The sequence below is a fragment of the Diadema antillarum genome, unplaced genomic scaffold (assembly GCF_040938485.1).
Source record: "Diadema antillarum isolate AM-2024a unplaced genomic scaffold, OU_Dant_1.0 seq00000222_RagTag, whole genome shotgun sequence".
Classification (NCBI taxonomy): Eukaryota; Metazoa; Echinodermata; class Echinoidea; order Diadematoida; family Diadematidae; genus Diadema; species Diadema antillarum.
Genome location: NW_027271276.1, coordinates 770034 through 788634, shown reverse-complemented (window position 1 = coordinate 788634; position 18601 = coordinate 770034). Strand labels below are relative to the sequence as shown.

The following is an 18601-nucleotide window of genomic DNA, read 5'->3' as shown; positions in this document are numbered from 1 at the left end:
ACACTAACCATGGACCATACCATACCATACCATACCATACCATACCATACCATACCATACCATACCATACCATACAATACCATACCATACCATACCATAACACATACCACACTATTCCAAACCATCTACTATTGTACCATCTTATCTCACACTGGCAACATTAGAGTAATGAATGAAGGGGACGGGGGTAAGTTTATCAGTGTCTGGCTTTTCATTAAAAACGAAAAACAAACAAACAATAACTTGCTTGAAAGGTACAGGGGCGTGTGCGAATACTTAAGTCAAATAGGCCTGTTTCAATTTTTGGTCACTGACGTATACTTGCTTCTCACTTTCCTATCTTTTCCACCCTCTTCCCCACCACCTCCGAAACATGGAGAGATCGTGTCATTCGTTGCTTGGCAACGAGACAGTATAGAAGTAAACGAAAGTTATGTGTGTGGGAGGCCATTACAATTCTGGGTTGGGTCAGATAGTGGGTGTCAGCTTGGTAATGTCTTTGGAACGTGCCTGGGTATGTGGAATGTGTAGATCTTTCTTGCTTGTGAGGGACTCAAATCGAGTGGTCGGCAAATTTTTTTAATACAGAGTATGATAACGCCTATCGTGATCTTCTTTAGTAGTGTAGTAACGTCATTATCTCCATCCTATTACCATCATCATTTTCCTCATCACTGTAATTCATGATTTTCATGATACTTTAGCCATGCTTGCCATTATACACATAGTCATATCATCGTCATCATCATCATCGTCATCACCATCACCACCACCATCACCACCACCATCATCATCATCATCATCATCATCATACATTCATTCATTCATTCGTTCATTCATGGTCATCGTTGTAATGATCGTCGATATTGTCACTGTCATCAAAAACATAATGGCCATTATCACCATCATCACTGATACAATTCATCATCGTCATAATCGCCGTCATCATCACCATCATCATAATTATCATCATCGTCATCGTCATTACTATCACAATGCCCGTCGTCATTGTCTTTGTCATAACGAACATCATCATGGTCATCATCACCCTCATCACTGATACTATCCTCATCGTCATTATCGCCATTCATTTTTAATGCCATCATCATCTCAATGATTACTGTGATGCTTTTTACAATACATAGTCCAACCTTGCTGTCTCCCATCTATATAGCTGTAAGCAATCCTACAACTTTGCATCATTTCTCTGGGTCAAATTTGATCCCAAAACTGATTAAGCACCACTTTTTAGGGTTTTCATCTTTTTAAAGCAAGTTCATTATAAGATGGAGCAACATAAAACATTTCCAATGAGGTCCAACTTGTTTGATGATAAGGACTATTCTTGAAGTTATGATTACATAATTATATCCCGCATATTCTTATTATTTCCTGTATTTTTTAGCAGCTTTATTATGTAATATCTCAAATTAGCAAGAATGGAGTTAACTCCTTTTGCAGTCTAACTCTTCAAATTTATGTAGATCTCATTATTCGTAATTACTGACAAGAAAACATGACGTTACAAAGGATTCTCTTCTGTCGGATATAAATTCAAGTCTTTCAAAAAAGTACAATTATTATTTGAGTGTTTTGCTGTGTAGCCCGGTGAAACAAAAGAACACTTGCTTTCTACAAACAACAGCAAAGACAAGAGTAGTTAGAAAAAAAACACAAAACAGGAACACCCCACACATTTTCCTAACCCTGCAAGCGACTCCTCCCCTCCCCGTATATTAGTATCAGCCATGAGAAACCACGGCCACGTTTATTATCTCTGATATTTCATAATATTCGCCGTGACATTGCACAGTCGTTATCAGAATGAGTTCAGGTTGACGTAAACGTAATTCTCAACTATATCAGCCACGTACATGTAGGTGACGCGATGAAAATTACATTCAGCTAGACCTTGACATTTGATTCTACAGTGGCATGAACTCGCCATGATAATTGATCGTGTTTCGGCAGTTATCAAATTGGCCCAAGGTCATTCACCCTTAGCTACATTCCTGAAAGTACCATGTTCAAGTAGACTCAAATACGAATAACGAAGATTGAAGTCCAGCAAGCAGAGCAATAAATAATGTAAAGCATCAAAATCGGACGTGAAAATTCGCATAGTTTTACGACGCAGCGGTCTCAACCTACATCTGCAGATTTGAAGAGATGATTCAATTCAATTCAATTCATTTATACTTTATTTCCATCCATGAAACGGTAATACATAATTTGATTTGATTTGACTTGATTTGATGAGGTAAAATCGAAAATATTTGTCGATTAATATTGGTAAACAATTCCTGAAAGAAATAGAAGTCATAAAGTATGATGTATACAAAATGTACGTACGGATGATTATGTAACGATAATGAGGATATCATAATCATGGCCTCACAAGACTATCATTGTTTGTACATTAAAAATACACTATAGTGTGAAAATCGTGCTATAAGTCGAAGACCTGATCCTCCCTTAAAAGTTATCATGAGTACGTCAATTCAACCCTGCATAATTGGATGCAATAGATCTCGGTAAATCGTTTTAAAAATTTCACTTCTGTGAAGGGATTTACTGAAGATTTGTGTTCAGGTCAAATGGGAAACTTGTGAGGCTGTGACATCATCACCTCACCTAATTTGCATATGCGATTGTGATCGACATCATCGCTAAGATAAAACATGCGAAATGAAAAGGTTTCATAACTTCTTTCTGTTTGTCTGATTTTAATTAGATTTTTACAGTTCTGTTTGTTTGGCTTCATCCTATTCATGGTAGTCAATGAGATGACGGAAACGTTTCATCGCGAGGGTTGCGACCGGGGTTGCGAATTTGAGCACGCCCCTTCGTGGAAATCGGTCATCCTAACAGGGAGGTGGACTCTCACCTCCCTGGTACAAAGTGCGTAAGTATGGCACGCCATTTGCCCAATAATTTATCGCCGATAAACATTGTTTTTCGGGAATAAACCGTCGGTTGAGAATGATAAGGGCGTTAAGTGACCACAAAACCCATAGTGTTCGAGAAGACTTAAAGCCCTTCTCATTCTCAACAGACGAAACATTATCGAGCGATAAACATAGTTTTCGGTAAAACTAAGTTTATCGCTCGAAAAACTTTGTTTATCGGCCGATAAACATTGCTTTTCTGAAAAACTATGTTTATCGAGTGATAAACAGAGTTTTTCTGGGAAAAACTATGTTTATTGGGCGAAAAAAAGCAACAACTTAGTTTATCGATCGAAAAACATTGTTTATCGCCGATGAACAGTGTTTATCGGTGATAAACATAGTTTTTCGGAATTATTGGGCAAATGACGTGCCATACGTAAGACCAAACTGGCGCTCATTAAATCGATAAGCATAGATAGATCTATAGCAGGGATGTACTATGCTTTCTGTGGAAACTGGTTTATACCGTCACGAAGGAGTGGAATTATAACTGGAAACTGATCCTCTGTGAGCGCTTGAAATCAAAGCCACCGCAGTCTGGTTATGGATCCGTTCCTACCATTATTTCAGGGATGTGGGACCTCCCTGATTATTTCAAACATTTGTGGTTATATAATGGTAGCTTCTTACACACATATTACATACACACACATTGTGTGTGGTATGCTGCTACCACCCTCGATGATTTCAGTCAAAGTTGTCCCTAATACAATGCTCTTGCTATAGGTAAGTCAAGCCGCAGAAGTCAAGCATTATAAGCATTGGTGGTTCCACGGATATGTCTATTCTAAAGATTGCTACACTTGTAATGACTATATATCTCTCGACTCCTCCATTATGTCTCGTATAAAGATGTCACAGTTATATTTCATAACTTTATCAAGTTCCCTATGAATTAAAATAAATGATCCTATATCTTTGGAGTATAATGTATATTATCTCATCACTGGAGAATTATGATAACATTTCTGGATGTGAGCCTATCTCTGGAGTATAATCTTATCTCTTTTAATATTTTGAAGCATAAAAACCAATCTCTGTAGTACATGATCTGATCTCTGATGTATTATGATCCTATTTCTTAAGTATGCTCCTATTCCTCTTTGGTATATGATTTTATCTCTGGAGTAAATGATAATATTTTTGGGGTATGTGATCCCATCTCGGGAGTATAATTAATATCTCTGAAGTATATGATTCAATCTCTGGAGTATGATCATTTCCTTTGGGGTATATGATAATATTTCTGGAGTGGGCTATATGCTCCTATCTTTGGAGTATAGTCTTATCTTTTGAGTAAATTATCATATTTCTGGAGTATATATAATCAGGCAATCTCTTGTAGTAATATGTATGTTCAACCCTGAAGTATATGATTCCACCTCTTGTGTATAAAATAATTTCTCTGGAGTATATGATTATATTTTTGCAATAAATCCTGTCTGTGGAGCATATCATAATTCTTTTTCTGAAGCATATTACCCTATTTGTCTGGTGTTTATCATATATATTATCTCTGGCTTATGGTAATATATCTCTAGAGTGCACCAGGTCCTATCTGTATCGGGGTATCTCTTTCAGGATTCGAACCCTGACTCTGCGATTTCAAAGCTCCATCCCATACCACAAAAGTCCTAGGCAAGCCGTGCACTCCCAGCAACGCAATCCTTAGTATAAACACCAAGTGCATGTTCTGAAAATTTGGACAGCCCGTGAACTCTCTCAGTTAGTCTACTGAACTTGGGAAAGGTGATTTTGCAGCAGTCGAGAGAAAACCTTTGAACCTTAAACTCTCAGTGTATCATGTGATACCCCTGTTTTCTCCTCGTGTTCGTCAACATGATAACCTGGCATGTCGAACATGAGTATAATCCTTGCTATGATGTATGCAACCATGCAGCGAGATTTGTATGCAACCGTCTCCATTGCATGTCTTTGGCATTTTTTTTCCCGTCTTGGCTGATTTTGTTTACATCGCTCCCTGTAGCTGAATCTGATTCCTTTTCTTCTCATTTTGGATGTTCTCATGTTGCTATTTATATCATCTTGTCTATCTTGCGTGTATACATGCAGAAAGTGTCGATAAGTTTAAATAATTGCTGAAAACTTATCTATTTACTCAATCCTAATTTAGTTGTTCTTGTTATACATAATGCTGTATTTTAATTCAATATTTTTTTTCGTATCAATGTGCTTATAAACGTCAGTATTAAGCGCTATTTAAGCGTTATTATTATTATTATTATTATCATTATTATTATTATCATTATCGTTATTATTATGATTCTTGTCACATGTAAAAATTTAAAACTAATTAAGGAGCAATCTGTATACGTAACCGATACCTATATGATATATCACATTACTACCATCACTGAAAGTCACAAATTATTGTATCCCACAAGTTCATTGCTCCATCTATCCCTCTTTACTTACTCCTAAGATGATTTTCTCTCTGTCTCTTTCTGTTTTCTTCTAATGTACCACACTATCAACGGACAAGTTCTATTCTATGTGGAATATATGTCCCTGACCTACAGAAAGATAATTCGTATTGTATGCTTCCATGATATTTCGTTACGCTGTAGATAGGGTATACATGTATGATATACATAGTGTTTATTGCGACTGCGTCTTTATCTATACATACAGTATTCAACATTTTTCTTCTCTGTCCTCTTCCAACACCCCCTCCCCCCCCCCCCTCCCCGCAGGGTTGCAAAGCATAATCAAGACGTAAATTACCCGGAGACGTCACCATAGGGGGACCGAGATTTCATTCTACACGATAACCATGGCAACGGCATTCGCAGTAATAGCTTTTCTCGTCTGCCTCCAACGTACAGCAACAGGTTAATTATATCTCAGTGGTTGAAGCCACACAGCTTATTCTAAGTTGCATTTATCGACGGATTTATTTTCTTTTTCTGTGTTTTAGTTAGCTATATTTGCAACGAAGAGCAGGCTTGAAAGTAAATCCGTCTTTCCAATGTACCACATTGCCTATATCAACAATTCTTTCAAATTTACAGTACGAGTGTCTTGCTCCCAGGTTCTTGTTTTGGCAAAAAGGCTGAAGAGAGAACAGTCAGCAATTTCCCAACCATTGCTGTTGATAAACGAGCGTACGTTATGATACATGGCTTTGTAGCATGGATTCAACCCTGGTCGAATTTCAAACCTATTTTCGTGGATAGCTCGAAGCATCTCTTCAATATTTAATCACTACTCACTAACAACCTGTTGACTCCAATGGCCAAATGCACATAAGCTTGCATAGACTTGTGTGATTTATTGAGATTTGCAAAATGGAAAGTGTAGACGTATATAAGCAAGTGTTTATAAAACTCCTATAAACTATAAACTCCAAATTTTATTGTCCAAGAATGGAAATTCATTTTGCCCAATTGATCGTGGGCCCGGCAGCCACTGAGCAGCGCCAGATCGACGTTGCTCTAACCTTTTCTACTGTTGAACGGCAAACAAGGTAGCAGCAACTCCCATCTTTTAACGTCTTTTGGTATGACGCGGCCGGGGTTTGAACCCACGACCTCCCGATTGTGAGGGCAGCCGCTCTACTCACTGAGCCAGATAACACAATGCAAGTCTTACATTTTAAACCAAGTTGAGTGTTTGATTTTTTTTCTAAAAGCTAATCTGGAGAAACATTTCACAGATTTTCAACAGATGCATGTCCTCTGTACAGCATGAATATAAAAACATCGTGGCAATAAATTCCTTGGCATGCATGAAAATTGAATGTGAAGAAAAAATAAGCATGATCCTTGGGTAAATAATATTCTGAAAGTGCACGTTATGCGATTAAAAGAATATTCATTGTTGAGATTGGCTTATTCTGTCACAGCCGATAAACATTTCAGTAGATTGATAGGCAATGTATTAATTCATCATTTGCTACATTCATTGAAGATATTCCGTCCACTGCTGGAGAGTATTCGACAAAAGGCTTATACATTGATATACATTACAAATAATATAAATCTTGTTTTTCATAATCATATCTGGCTCGTAGAAGTGTCAACGCAACAACCTAGTGGAGGTTTGAGTTCGTCAGAATTTAGTTTGCTGCCGACGGCTACACCAACGGTGTCATCTTTGATGTCTGCATCGCCCACCTCTACGATTGTATCCAGTTCCTCGTCGATGACGGATGACAACACGACGTCATCGATATCGAATCCGTTATCATCGTCACCATCGTATTCATCTTTGCCGACGTCAATACAAATATCTCCAACGGCGACTCTTCCAGTTGCACAGTTGAATAACAGTAAGAGTATAAGTGTCACCACTTCGCTTTCTATTGATAAATAGAAATGCCTTTATAAGTCGTCTATAGAATATCAAGGTCCGTTGCTTCTCACAAAATAATGGGCTTTGTACATACAGGAGTGTGAAATCATAGATGATATTCTTACAGAGTGGCAGTTTTGTGTTTCATTCCATTATCAGTGTAGCTTTCCCTTTACGGATTAAAATTTTATGAAACACAATATTCTCGCTGAGCAAATTCCGTGGTGAGTCGATAGAAGGAGCGCTGGAAATCATTTCGAATGGATTTGGCGCTTGAGTGACGCTTTCCATTTTGCAAACAGAAGCTGAATATTTATTATATATCAGTGAAAACTCCAATGTCCAAGAGGCGCGTGATTATTTTCTCCGGATGGCACAAGCTGCAAATTTTGTGAGTGCCTTACGAACTATCTGATTATTTCAAACATTTGTGGTTATATAATGGTAGCTTCTTACACACATATTACATACACACACATTGTGTGTGGTATGCTGCTACCACCCTCGATGATTTCAGTCAAAGTTGTCCCTAATACAATGCTCTTGCTATAGGTAAGTCAAGCCGCAGAAGTCAAGCATTATAAGCATTGGTGGTTCCACGGATATGTCTATTCTAAAGATTGCTACACTTGTAATGACTATATATCTCTCGACTCCTCCATTATGTCTCGTAGAAAGATGTCACAGTTATATTTCATAACTTTATCAAGTTCCCTATGAATTAAAATAAATGATCCTATATCTTTGGAGTATAATGTATATCATCTCATCACTGGAGAATTATGATAACATTTCTGGATGTGAGCCTATCTCTGGAGTATAATCTTATCTCTTTTAATATTTTGAAGCATAAAAACCAATCAGACATGATCTGATCTCTGATGTATTATGATCCTATTTCTTAAGTATGCTCCTATTCCTCTGAAGAAAAAATAAGCATGATCCTTGGGTAAATAATATTCTGAAAGTGCACGTTATGCGATTAAAAGAATATTCATTGTTGAGATTGGCTTATTTTGTCACAGCCGATAAACATTTCAGTAGATTGATAGGCAATGTATTAATTCATCATTTGCTACATTCATTGAAGATATTCCGTCCACTGCTGGAGAGTATTCGACAAAAGGCTTATACATTGATATACATTACAAATAATATAAATCTTGTTTTTCATAATCGTATCTGGCTCGTAGAAGTGTCAACGCAACAACCTAGTGGAGGTTTGAGTTCGTCAGAATTTAGTTTGCTGCCGACGGCTACACCAACGGTGTCATCTTTGATGTCTGCATCGCCCACCTCTACAATTGTATCCAGTTCCTCGTCGATGACGGATGACAACACGACGTCATCGATATCGAATCCGTTATCATCGTCACCATCGTATTCATCTTTGCCGACGTCAATACAAATATCTCCAACGGCGACTCTTCCAGTTGCACAGTTGAATAACAGTAAGAGTATAAGTGTCACCACTTCGCTTTCTGTTGATAAATAGAAATGCCTTTATAAGTCGTCTATAGAATATCAAGGTCCGTTGCTTCTCACAAAATAATGGGCTTTGTACATACAGGAGTGTGAAATCATAGATGATATTCTTACAGAGTGGCAGTTTTGTGTTTCATTCCATTATCAGTGTAGCTTTCCCTTTACGGATTAAAATTTTATGAAACACAATATTCTCGCTGAGCAAATTCCGTGGTGAGTCGATAGAAGGAGCGCTGGAAATCATTTCGAATGGATTTGGCGCTTGAGTGACGCTTTCCATTTTGCAAACAGAAGCTGAATATTTATTATATATCAGTGTAAACTCCAATGTCCAAGAGGCGCGTGATTATTTTCTCCGGATGGCACAAGCTGCAAATTTTGTGAGTGCCTTACGAACTATCTGATTATTTCAAACATTTGTGGTTATATAATGGTAGCTTCTTACACACATATTACATACACACACATTGTGTGTGGTATGCTGCTACCACCCTCGATGATTTCAGTCAAAGTTGTCCCTAATACAATGCTCTTGCTATAGGTAAGTCAAGCCGCAGAAGTCAAGCATTATAAGCATTGGTGGTTCCACGGATATGTCTATTCTAAAGATTGCTACACTTGTAATGACTATATATCTCTCGACTCCTCCATTATGTCTCGTAGAAAGATGTCACAGTTATATTTCATAACTTTATCAAGTTCCCTATGAATTAAAATAAATGATCCTATATCTTTGGAGTATAATGTATATTATCTCATCACTGGAGAATTATGATAACATTTCTGGATGTGAGCCTATCTCTGGAGTATAATCTTATCTCTTTTAATATTTTGAAGCATAAAAACCAATCAGACATGATCTGATCTCTGATGTATTATGATCCTATTTCTTAAGTATGCTCCTATTCCTCTGAAGAAAAAATAAGCATGATCCTTGGGTAAATAATATTCTGAAAGTGCACGTTATGCGATTAAAAGAATATTCATTGTTGAGATTGGCTTATTCTGTCACAGCCGATAAACATTTCAGTAGATTGATAGGCAATGTATTAATTCATCATTTGCTACATTCATTGAAGATATTCCGTCCACTGCTGGAGAGTATTCGACAAAAGGCTTATACATTGATATACATTACAAATAATATAAATCTTGTTTTTCATAATCATATCTGGCTCGTAGAAGTGTCAACGCAACAACCTAGTGGAGGTTTGAGTTCGTCAGAATTTAGTTTGCTGCCGACGGCTACACCAACGGTGTCATCTTTGATGTCTGCATCGCCCACCTCTACGATTGTATCCAGTTCCTCGTCGATGACGGATGACAACACGACGTCATCGATATCGAATCCGTTATCATCGTCACCATCGTATTCATCTTTGCCGACGTCAATACAAATATCTCCAACGGCGACTCTTCCAGTTGCACAGTTGAATAACAGTAAGAGTATAAGTGTCACCACTTCGCTTTCTATTGATAAATAGAAATGCCTTTATAAGTCGTCTATAGAATATCAAGGTCCGTTGCTTCTCACAAAATAATGGGCTTTGTACATACAGGAGTGTGAAATCATAGATGATATTCTTACAGAGTGGCAGTTTTGTGTTTCATTCCATTATCAGTGTAGCTTTCCCTTTACGGATTAAAATTTTATGAAACACAATATTCTCGCTGAGCAAATTCCGTGGTGAGTCGATAGAAGGAGCGCTGGAAATCATTTCGAATGGATTTGGCGCTTGAGTGACGCTTTCCATTTTGCAAACAGAAGCTGAATATTTATTATATATCAGTGAAAACTCCAATGTCCAAGAGGCGCGTGATTATTTTCTCCGGATGGCACAAGCTGCAAATTTTGTGAGTGCCTTACGAACTATCTGATTATTTCAAACATTTGTGGTTATATAATGGTAGCTTCTTACACACATATTACATACACACACATTGTGTGTGGTATGCTGCTACCACCCTCGATGATTTCAGTCAAAGTTGTCCCTAATACAATGCTCTTGCTATAGGTAAGTCAAGCCGCAGAAGTCAAGCATTATAAGCATTGGTGGTTCCACGGATATGTCTATTCTAAAGATTGCTACACTTGTAATGACTATATATCTCTCGACTCCTCCATTATGTCTCGTAGAAAGATGTCACAGTTATATTTCATAACTTTATCAAGTTCCCTATGAATTAAAATAAATGATCCTATATCTTTGGAGTATAATGTATATCATCTCATCACTGGAGAATTATGATAACATTTCTGGATGTGAGCCTATCTCTGGAGTATAATCTTATCTCTTTTAATATTTTGAAGCATAAAAACCAATCAGACATGATCTGATCTCTGATGTATTATGATCCTATTTCTTAAGTATGCTCCTATTCCTCTGAAGAAAAAATAAGCATGATCCTTGGGTAAATAATATTCTGAAAGTGCACGTTATGCGATTAAAAGAATATTCATTGTTGAGATTGGCTTATTTTGTCACAGCCGATAAACATTTCAGTAGATTGATAGGCAATGTATTAATTCATCATTTGCTACATTCATTGAAGATATTCCGTCCACTGCTGGAGAGTATTCGACAAAAGGCTTATACATTGATATACATTACAAATAATATAAATCTTGTTTTTCATAATCGTATCTGGCTCGTAGAAGTGTCAACGCAACAACCTAGTGGAGGTTTGAGTTCGTCAGAATTTAGTTTGCTGCCGACGGCTACACCAACGGTGTCATCTTTGATGTCTGCATCGCCCACCTCTACAATTGTATCCAGTTCCTCGTCGATGACGGATGACAACACGACGTCATCGATATCGAATCCGTTATCATCGTCACCATCGTATTCATCTTTGCCGACGTCAATACAAATATCTCCAACGGCGACTCTTCCAGTTGCACAGTTGAATAACAGTAAGAGTATAAGTGTCACCACTTCGCTTTCTGTTGATAAATAGAAATGCCTTTATAAGTCGTCTATAGAATATCAAGGTCCGTTGCTTCTCACAAAATAATGGGCTTTGTACATACAGGAGTGTGAAATCATAGATGATATTCTTACAGAGTGGCAGTTTTGTGTTTCATTCCATTATCAGTGTAGCTTTCCCTTTACGGATTAAAATTTTATGAAACACAATATTCTCGCTGAGCAAATTCCGTGGTGAGTCGATAGAAGGAGCGCTGGAAATCATTTCGAATGGATTTGGCGCTTGAGTGACGCTTTCCATTTTGCAAACAGAAGCTGAATATTTATTATATATCAGTGTAAACTCCAATGTCCAAGAGGCGCGTGATTATTTTCTCCGGATGGCACAAGCTGCAAATTTTGTGAGTGCCTTACGAACTATCTGATTATTTCAAACATTTGTGGTTATATAATGGTAGCTTCTTACACACATATTACATACACACACATTGTGTGTGGTATGCTGCTACCACCCTCGATGATTTCAGTCAAAGTTGTCCCTAATACAATGCTCTTGCTATAGGTAAGTCAAGCCGCAGAAGTCAAGCATTATAAGCATTGGTGGTTCCACGGATATGTCTATTCTAAAGATTGCTACACTTGTAATGACTATATATCTCTCGACTCCTCCATTATGTCTCGTAGAAAGATGTCACAGTTATATTTCATAACTTTATCAAGTTCCCTATGAATTAAAATAAATGATCCTATATCTTTGGAGTATAATGTATATTATCTCATCACTGGAGAATTATGATAACATTTCTGGATGTGAGCCTATCTCTGGAGTATAATCTTATCTCTTTTAATATTTTGAAGCATAAAAACCAATCAGACATGATCTGATCTCTGATGTATTATGATCCTATTTCTTAAGTATGCTCCTATTCCTCTGAAGAAAAAATAAGCATGATCCTTGGGTAAATAATATTCTGAAAGTGCACGTTATGCGATTAAAAGAATATTCATTGTTGAGATTGGCTTATTTTGTCACAGCCGATAAACATTTCAGTAGATTGATAGGCAATGTATTAATTCATCATTTGCTACATTCATTGAAGATATTCCGTCCACTGCTGGAGAGTATTCGACAAAAGGCTTATACATTGATATACATTACAAATAATATAAATCTTGTTTTTCATAATCATATCTGGCTCGTAGAAGTGTCAACGCAACAACCTAGTGGAGGTTTGAGTTCGTCAGAATTTAGTTTGCTGCCGACGGCTACACCAACGGTGTCATCTTTGATGTCTGCATCGCCCACCTCTACGATTGTATCCAGTTCCTCGTCGATGACGGATGACAACACGACGTCATCGATATCGAATCCGTTATCATCGTCACCATCGTATTCATCTTTGCCGACGTCAATACAAATATCTCCAACGGCGACTCTTCCAGTTGCACAGTTGAATAACAGTAAGAGTATAAGTGTCACCACTTCGCTTTCTATTGGTAAATAGAAATGCCTTTATAAGTCGTCTATAGAATATCAAGGTCCGTTGCTTCTCACAAAATAATGGGCTTTGTACATACAGGAGTGTGAAATCATAGATGATATTCTTACAGAGTGGCAGTTTTGTGTTTCATTCCATTATCAGTGTAGCTTTCCCTTTACGGATTAAAATTTTATGAAACACAATATTCTCGCTGAGCAAATTCCGTGGTGAGTCGATAGAAGGAGCGCTGGAAATCATTTCGAATGGATTTGGCGCTTGAGTGACGCTTTCCATTTTGCAAACAGAAGCTGAATATTTATTATATACAGTGGAAACTCGATATAACGAGATGGTCGGGACCAAGTCATCTTCCTCGTTATAGCCGATATCTCGTTATATCAGTAAGCATAAAAGAAGGCATAAAATAAAGACATTAATTTGCACATGTGGGACTACCCACCATATTTCAATCAATACTAATAACTTGATATTGTGTGTGAGAAAATCACTCACCTTTATGGGTAAGAAGATGTTTTTCGCCAAGGAAATCCAATATCAAGAATGTGTTTCTTATTAATTGCAGATGTTTGAATTTGTAAATTTATATAGCTTGCGATTGTATCAAGATCGTCTATGGATTGGTAATGTGGTTATCGTATGGGTGTGTGTTGTGTGGAAAGCTTGAATATGGTCTGCACAATGCTGTGTGTGTATGTGACACATTCTGCATGTACATTTGTACATTATGACTGCGTGTGTGTGAAGACGGGGAATTCCCTAAGTAGAAGGCCAATCACAGCATCAGATTGCCTCACACCTGCTAAACGTCATGATGATGTCATGTATTATGGCCGTCCCACCACATTTTCTGCATGTACACTGTATCAGTGTGCGTGCACACACACACTTCACATATACAACATGCAGTGCTAGCTGGAGTGCACTGAAGAAAATGGTTATGTATGTACAAGACAGTTTTTGGCGTGTGAAGCTTTACAATCTCGGAAGATGATAGCACAGGCGAAGTAAAGCTTTACCGAAGGTATTTTGCTTTACCTCGCTATAGCAGGTTTGATTTACTATGTTTTTCTTTGTTTGGAAGTCACAAAATTTATCTCGTTATAGCAGTTATTTCGTTATAGCCGATCTCGCTATAAGAGTAGCATTTTACATAGACTTGTGTGGAAGGAAATTTGGGACCGAGAAAATTTCCTCGTTATAACCGATATCTCGTTATAGCAGTGTTCGTTATACCGAGTTTCCCCTGGTATCAGTGAAAACTCCAATGTCCAAGAGGCGCGTGATTATTTTCTCCGGATGGCACAAGCTGCAAATTTTGTGAGTGCCTTACGAACTATCTAAAATGGGATGTGACAATGAACAAAACTGGTAGACGATCGTTTGTAAATTGGTGTAAGATTGACCGGTGTTTCGATCAGCGCTTTCGATCACCCAAGCTGAATTTGTAATACTTTAACATAGTTTTTTTTTTTTTTTTTTTTTTTGGGGGGGGGGGAAATGTTTTATTCTGTCATTTTCACGGATCGATGCCAAATAAAGTGTTGGAAGATCGCAACAACAATCCACCCATGATTTAACAGCATGGAAATATTTCAAGCAATTATAGTATTCATATCCAAGTTTAAAGGGGATGGCTAGTAACTGATCAATGAGAATCAGTGGGAATGCTGGGGGATGATTGTTCCAATCCTTGTGGGATTCATTTAAGAGTACACTATATATGTTGTTGTGTGAAAATTATTTACTTCATAATGGTCTCATATTCAAGTAATGTGCAGTTTACTGTTTCCAGGTTAGCGTGCCTGTATACAGTGACGGGTCGATCGTTAACATTAAACTGCACATTACTTGAATATGAGACCATTCTGAAGCAAATAAATTTCACACAACAATAGATATATAATGTACTCTTCAATGAATCCCACAAGGATTGGAACAATCATACCCTAGCATTCCCACTGATTCCCACTGATCACTTAGTAGCCATCCCCTTTAAAGTTTTGTTTATGTAGTTGCTTCGTTTTGTCTTTGGTTTGTCATCTTGCAGATTCTAGGGGCAGTCAAGGTCTTGTCTCGGCATCAATCACAGCCTCTAGCGTCCCGCCAGACTCGGTGTTAGTGACTACCGATAGTTTGATTGTGACGGATGAAATCACTGGTAAGTTTCAAATTCTTCTAGTTTTGGAGACCTTTAGATAGAAACAACAACAACAACAACAACAACTAAAACAACATGACTTCTTTGATTCACATGGCTAACTATAGTGACCAGTCCTTTAGAGTGAACCATCCGTTATTTTTTTAATCCTTTTGATTTATTGGCAGTGATATAGAGACATCGCTCAAGAACTAAAAATAAGGTGAACTACTTTTCTTCGCTGAATTACTAGCGGTCTTATAAAAGTGTCTGGGTCACATGCAAAGGGAATATAGCTAAGATGTGGATCGCTATTCTTCTCCGATTGTTGCGGTTCAATTCAAGATTAAAAATGGCAGTAACTCGATAATAGTTCTACACAATACAGGCCCAGAACTACGTTGTGGTATGTGATGAGATGATTGTATTATCTCGTATAAAACGTTTCATCTACCTAGCAAATGCTTTCCATTATCTTTAGATTACTTTCCCGTCTCATTCCTTGCTTTCAATCATCGTTGGAAGCATTGAGGCATTTGAGTTACTGCCAGGATACACGAATTAAGAATCAGTCACTTCATGAGAAACAAATCGAATGAAATAATGTTGATATAGAACGTAGGACGAGCAAGAAAGCTGAGACTAACAAATTTACAATGTTCATGATTTGCAGCTCCAAACAAACGTCTCTGGCTTGTAGAGTGTACTGCAAAAATAATCATTGAAAAATCAATAATTCTTCCCCCACTTTCTTCCTCCTCCTTCTTTGCACAAACAACAGAGATTTATACCATGACGCCAACAGTATCCTTGGAAGACACAACAATGAGAGCGCCACCACCGTCAACTGCGAGCATTGATATCGAGTCGACGCCGGTTCAGTCACTTGCCGCTAGTGACAGCTCTAACGTTGACAGCCTTTCTGCCTCCCCAACTCCGCCACTGCCGACAGAAAGCCCTTTTCATTCGCTGGTGACTGAATCTTCTCCCTCATCACTGATTTCACAGCATCTTCAACAACCATCGCTATTTTCAGCAACCCCGACACCCCTAGCCTACAGCGACATATCATCTTCAGAGTCAATGACTTTTTCCATTGAGAACCATTTGATAGGAGCGCTAATGTCAAGCACGTCGTCTGCTTCTGCTAATTCAACATCAGCGGTGACTTCACCTGCATTTTCGGAAATGTCCACGACTGCGAAGTTGCCATCTTCCTTGCAAGACACGCCCATTCCTGACCCTAGTCCGTCTCTTACGCAACCGCCCGTCACGCCCACACAATCTCCAGTGAACACCATCTCCATCTACAGCAGCAAGACGCACGGGGTATGATTACGCCACATCCATGTCGTCCTCAGTCACTCCTCTTTCACCGTCGCCTACACCCCTTTTTGGTGGGACATCGGAGTTTCTCGGGACGTCTGTGGAATTTACCCCGTCGCCATCCGGAACGTTCACCACTTCACTCGACATGGGCGTCACCAGGGGGGGTGCGTTGGGTTCAGATCCTTAAAAAAAAAAAAAAAAAAAAAAAAAAAAAACCAGTCTGCGAGTGACCTCAACGCCGGACGCTAAATAATTATTCTTTTCTATTTTTTTTTTATAGTTTGCACCAGGGACACACAAAACAAAAAACTCGTCGGCAAAAACAATTCGCATCCTGGTTCTGGCAGCACTGAATTTATATCTATCAGTATTCTACAGTGTTTATACTATCTATCGACCGTAATGTACATCCGTACGATACGGAGCACTTATACATGTTTGCATGTACGTGTGCTACTTACAAGTATGTAGGGTCTATGTATTGCTTCTGACCAATCCATATTGCCAGCCCAAGAGCGAGCCTTAGCCTCATTAAAAAAAAAAAAGAGGGGCAAGCATATTTCAGTTTTGCCCCCCCCATAACTAATAATTCCCGAAATGAGAAGATTTTCTTGCTTTTGAAAGAAAAAAATGTTTCCCCCATGAAAATATTGGAAGGCAAGCGCACCATTTGCCCACCCCACATAATCGTAATTCCCGCGATGAAAAGATTTTCTTGCTTTTTTGTTAGAATTCAAGAAATCTGTCCAATTATTTCACCCAAAAGCAGTGGCGTAACTACGGAGGAGGGGGGGGGGGGGGGTGCGCCCCCTCCGAATCCGCTGGTTAAAAAAAAAGATTTACCGAAATAGTAGTTCAAGTGTTAGTAAACTGTTTTTGAATGAAAGGGTGATCCAGAAATAAGATATTTTTCTATGATTTCCTTTAACCATAATTAAATAGGTATATAGTGTGAAACATTGTTCAACAAGCCCGGACCCGACAAAAGATTGTGATTCCTGGTTGGCATTCTGCATATAAGCAGGATGTGCGCAGTGTACATCCGAACGAAGAGTCGCTACAATGTTGCGCAATGTGATGTTAGAATGTACTTAGTACACCTTTGTACCTTACGCTTCGTTGTATCAAAGCTCGATCATTGATTTTGCAGTGTTGCTTTACATACTAGTATATATAAAAATGTCTTGCATTGCCAATAAAAAGACTTGACCTGGGGTAATTCCTAACTTTTCCATGTAGAACACACACACAAACAAACACGCACAATTAGTTTAGAGGATGCTCTAAAGTGCAGATTTTGGACATCCTTTCCCCGCTTGGTCACTTCGACGCCACCTCGCTGGTCATACCTCCCCCAGTCATGAACATAAACCCACACCCTTGACTACCACTGTATCCAGGGGGAGGGGCGCATAGGGCGTCCCTTCCCCCCCCCCCCCCCACCCTTTGATTTTAAAAGCGAAAAAAAAAATAAAATAGCTGCAAACGGCAGTTTTTGGACAGTAAAATGTCAAAATTTTCAAGCTCGCTCGCTCCTCTCGCTCGCATTTAGTCCTAATGCCATTCTCCTGAAGTTGCTGCCAGTAATTGCCGGCAGTTGCGCCTGGTGCGCCCCCCCCCCCTTAATTTCCAAAGCAAAAAAATATATAGCTATACAAACGGCAGTTTGGGGACTGTAAAATGTCAAAATTTTCGAGCTCGCTCGCTCCGTTCGCTCGCATTTAATCTTTATGCCATTCTTCTGATGTTGCTGCCAGTAATTGCCTGCAGTTGCGCCCGGTGCGCCCCCCCCCCTTAATTTCCAAGCGAAAAATATGGCTAAGAACGGCAGTTTTTGGACTGTAAAATGTAAATTTTCAAGCTCGCTCGTTCCGCTCGCTCGAATGTAATCATTTATGCTCTCCTGATATTGCTGCCAGTATTTGCCAGCAGTTGCGCCCGATGCGCCCCCTTAAA

At 38.6% G+C, this 18601-nt stretch overlaps 1 protein-coding gene across 1 annotated transcript; it reads left to right on the top strand.

Annotated features, from left to right (window-relative positions):
• Positions 1–5755: 5755 nt before the first annotated feature.
• On the top strand, positions 5756–16651 carry LOC139729187 (uncharacterized). The gene is made up of 8 exons (XM_071640117.1): positions 5756–5803; positions 6985–7242; positions 8459–8716; positions 9933–10190; positions 11407–11664; positions 12881–13138; positions 15227–15337; positions 16098–16651. Exons 2-8 carry the CDS (start codon positions 7071–7073, stop codon positions 16649–16651), a joined length of 1869 nt encoding a protein of 622 aa, XP_071496218.1. The 5' UTR covers positions 5756–5803; positions 6985–7070.
• The last annotated feature ends 1950 nt before the right edge of the window (positions 16652–18601 follow it).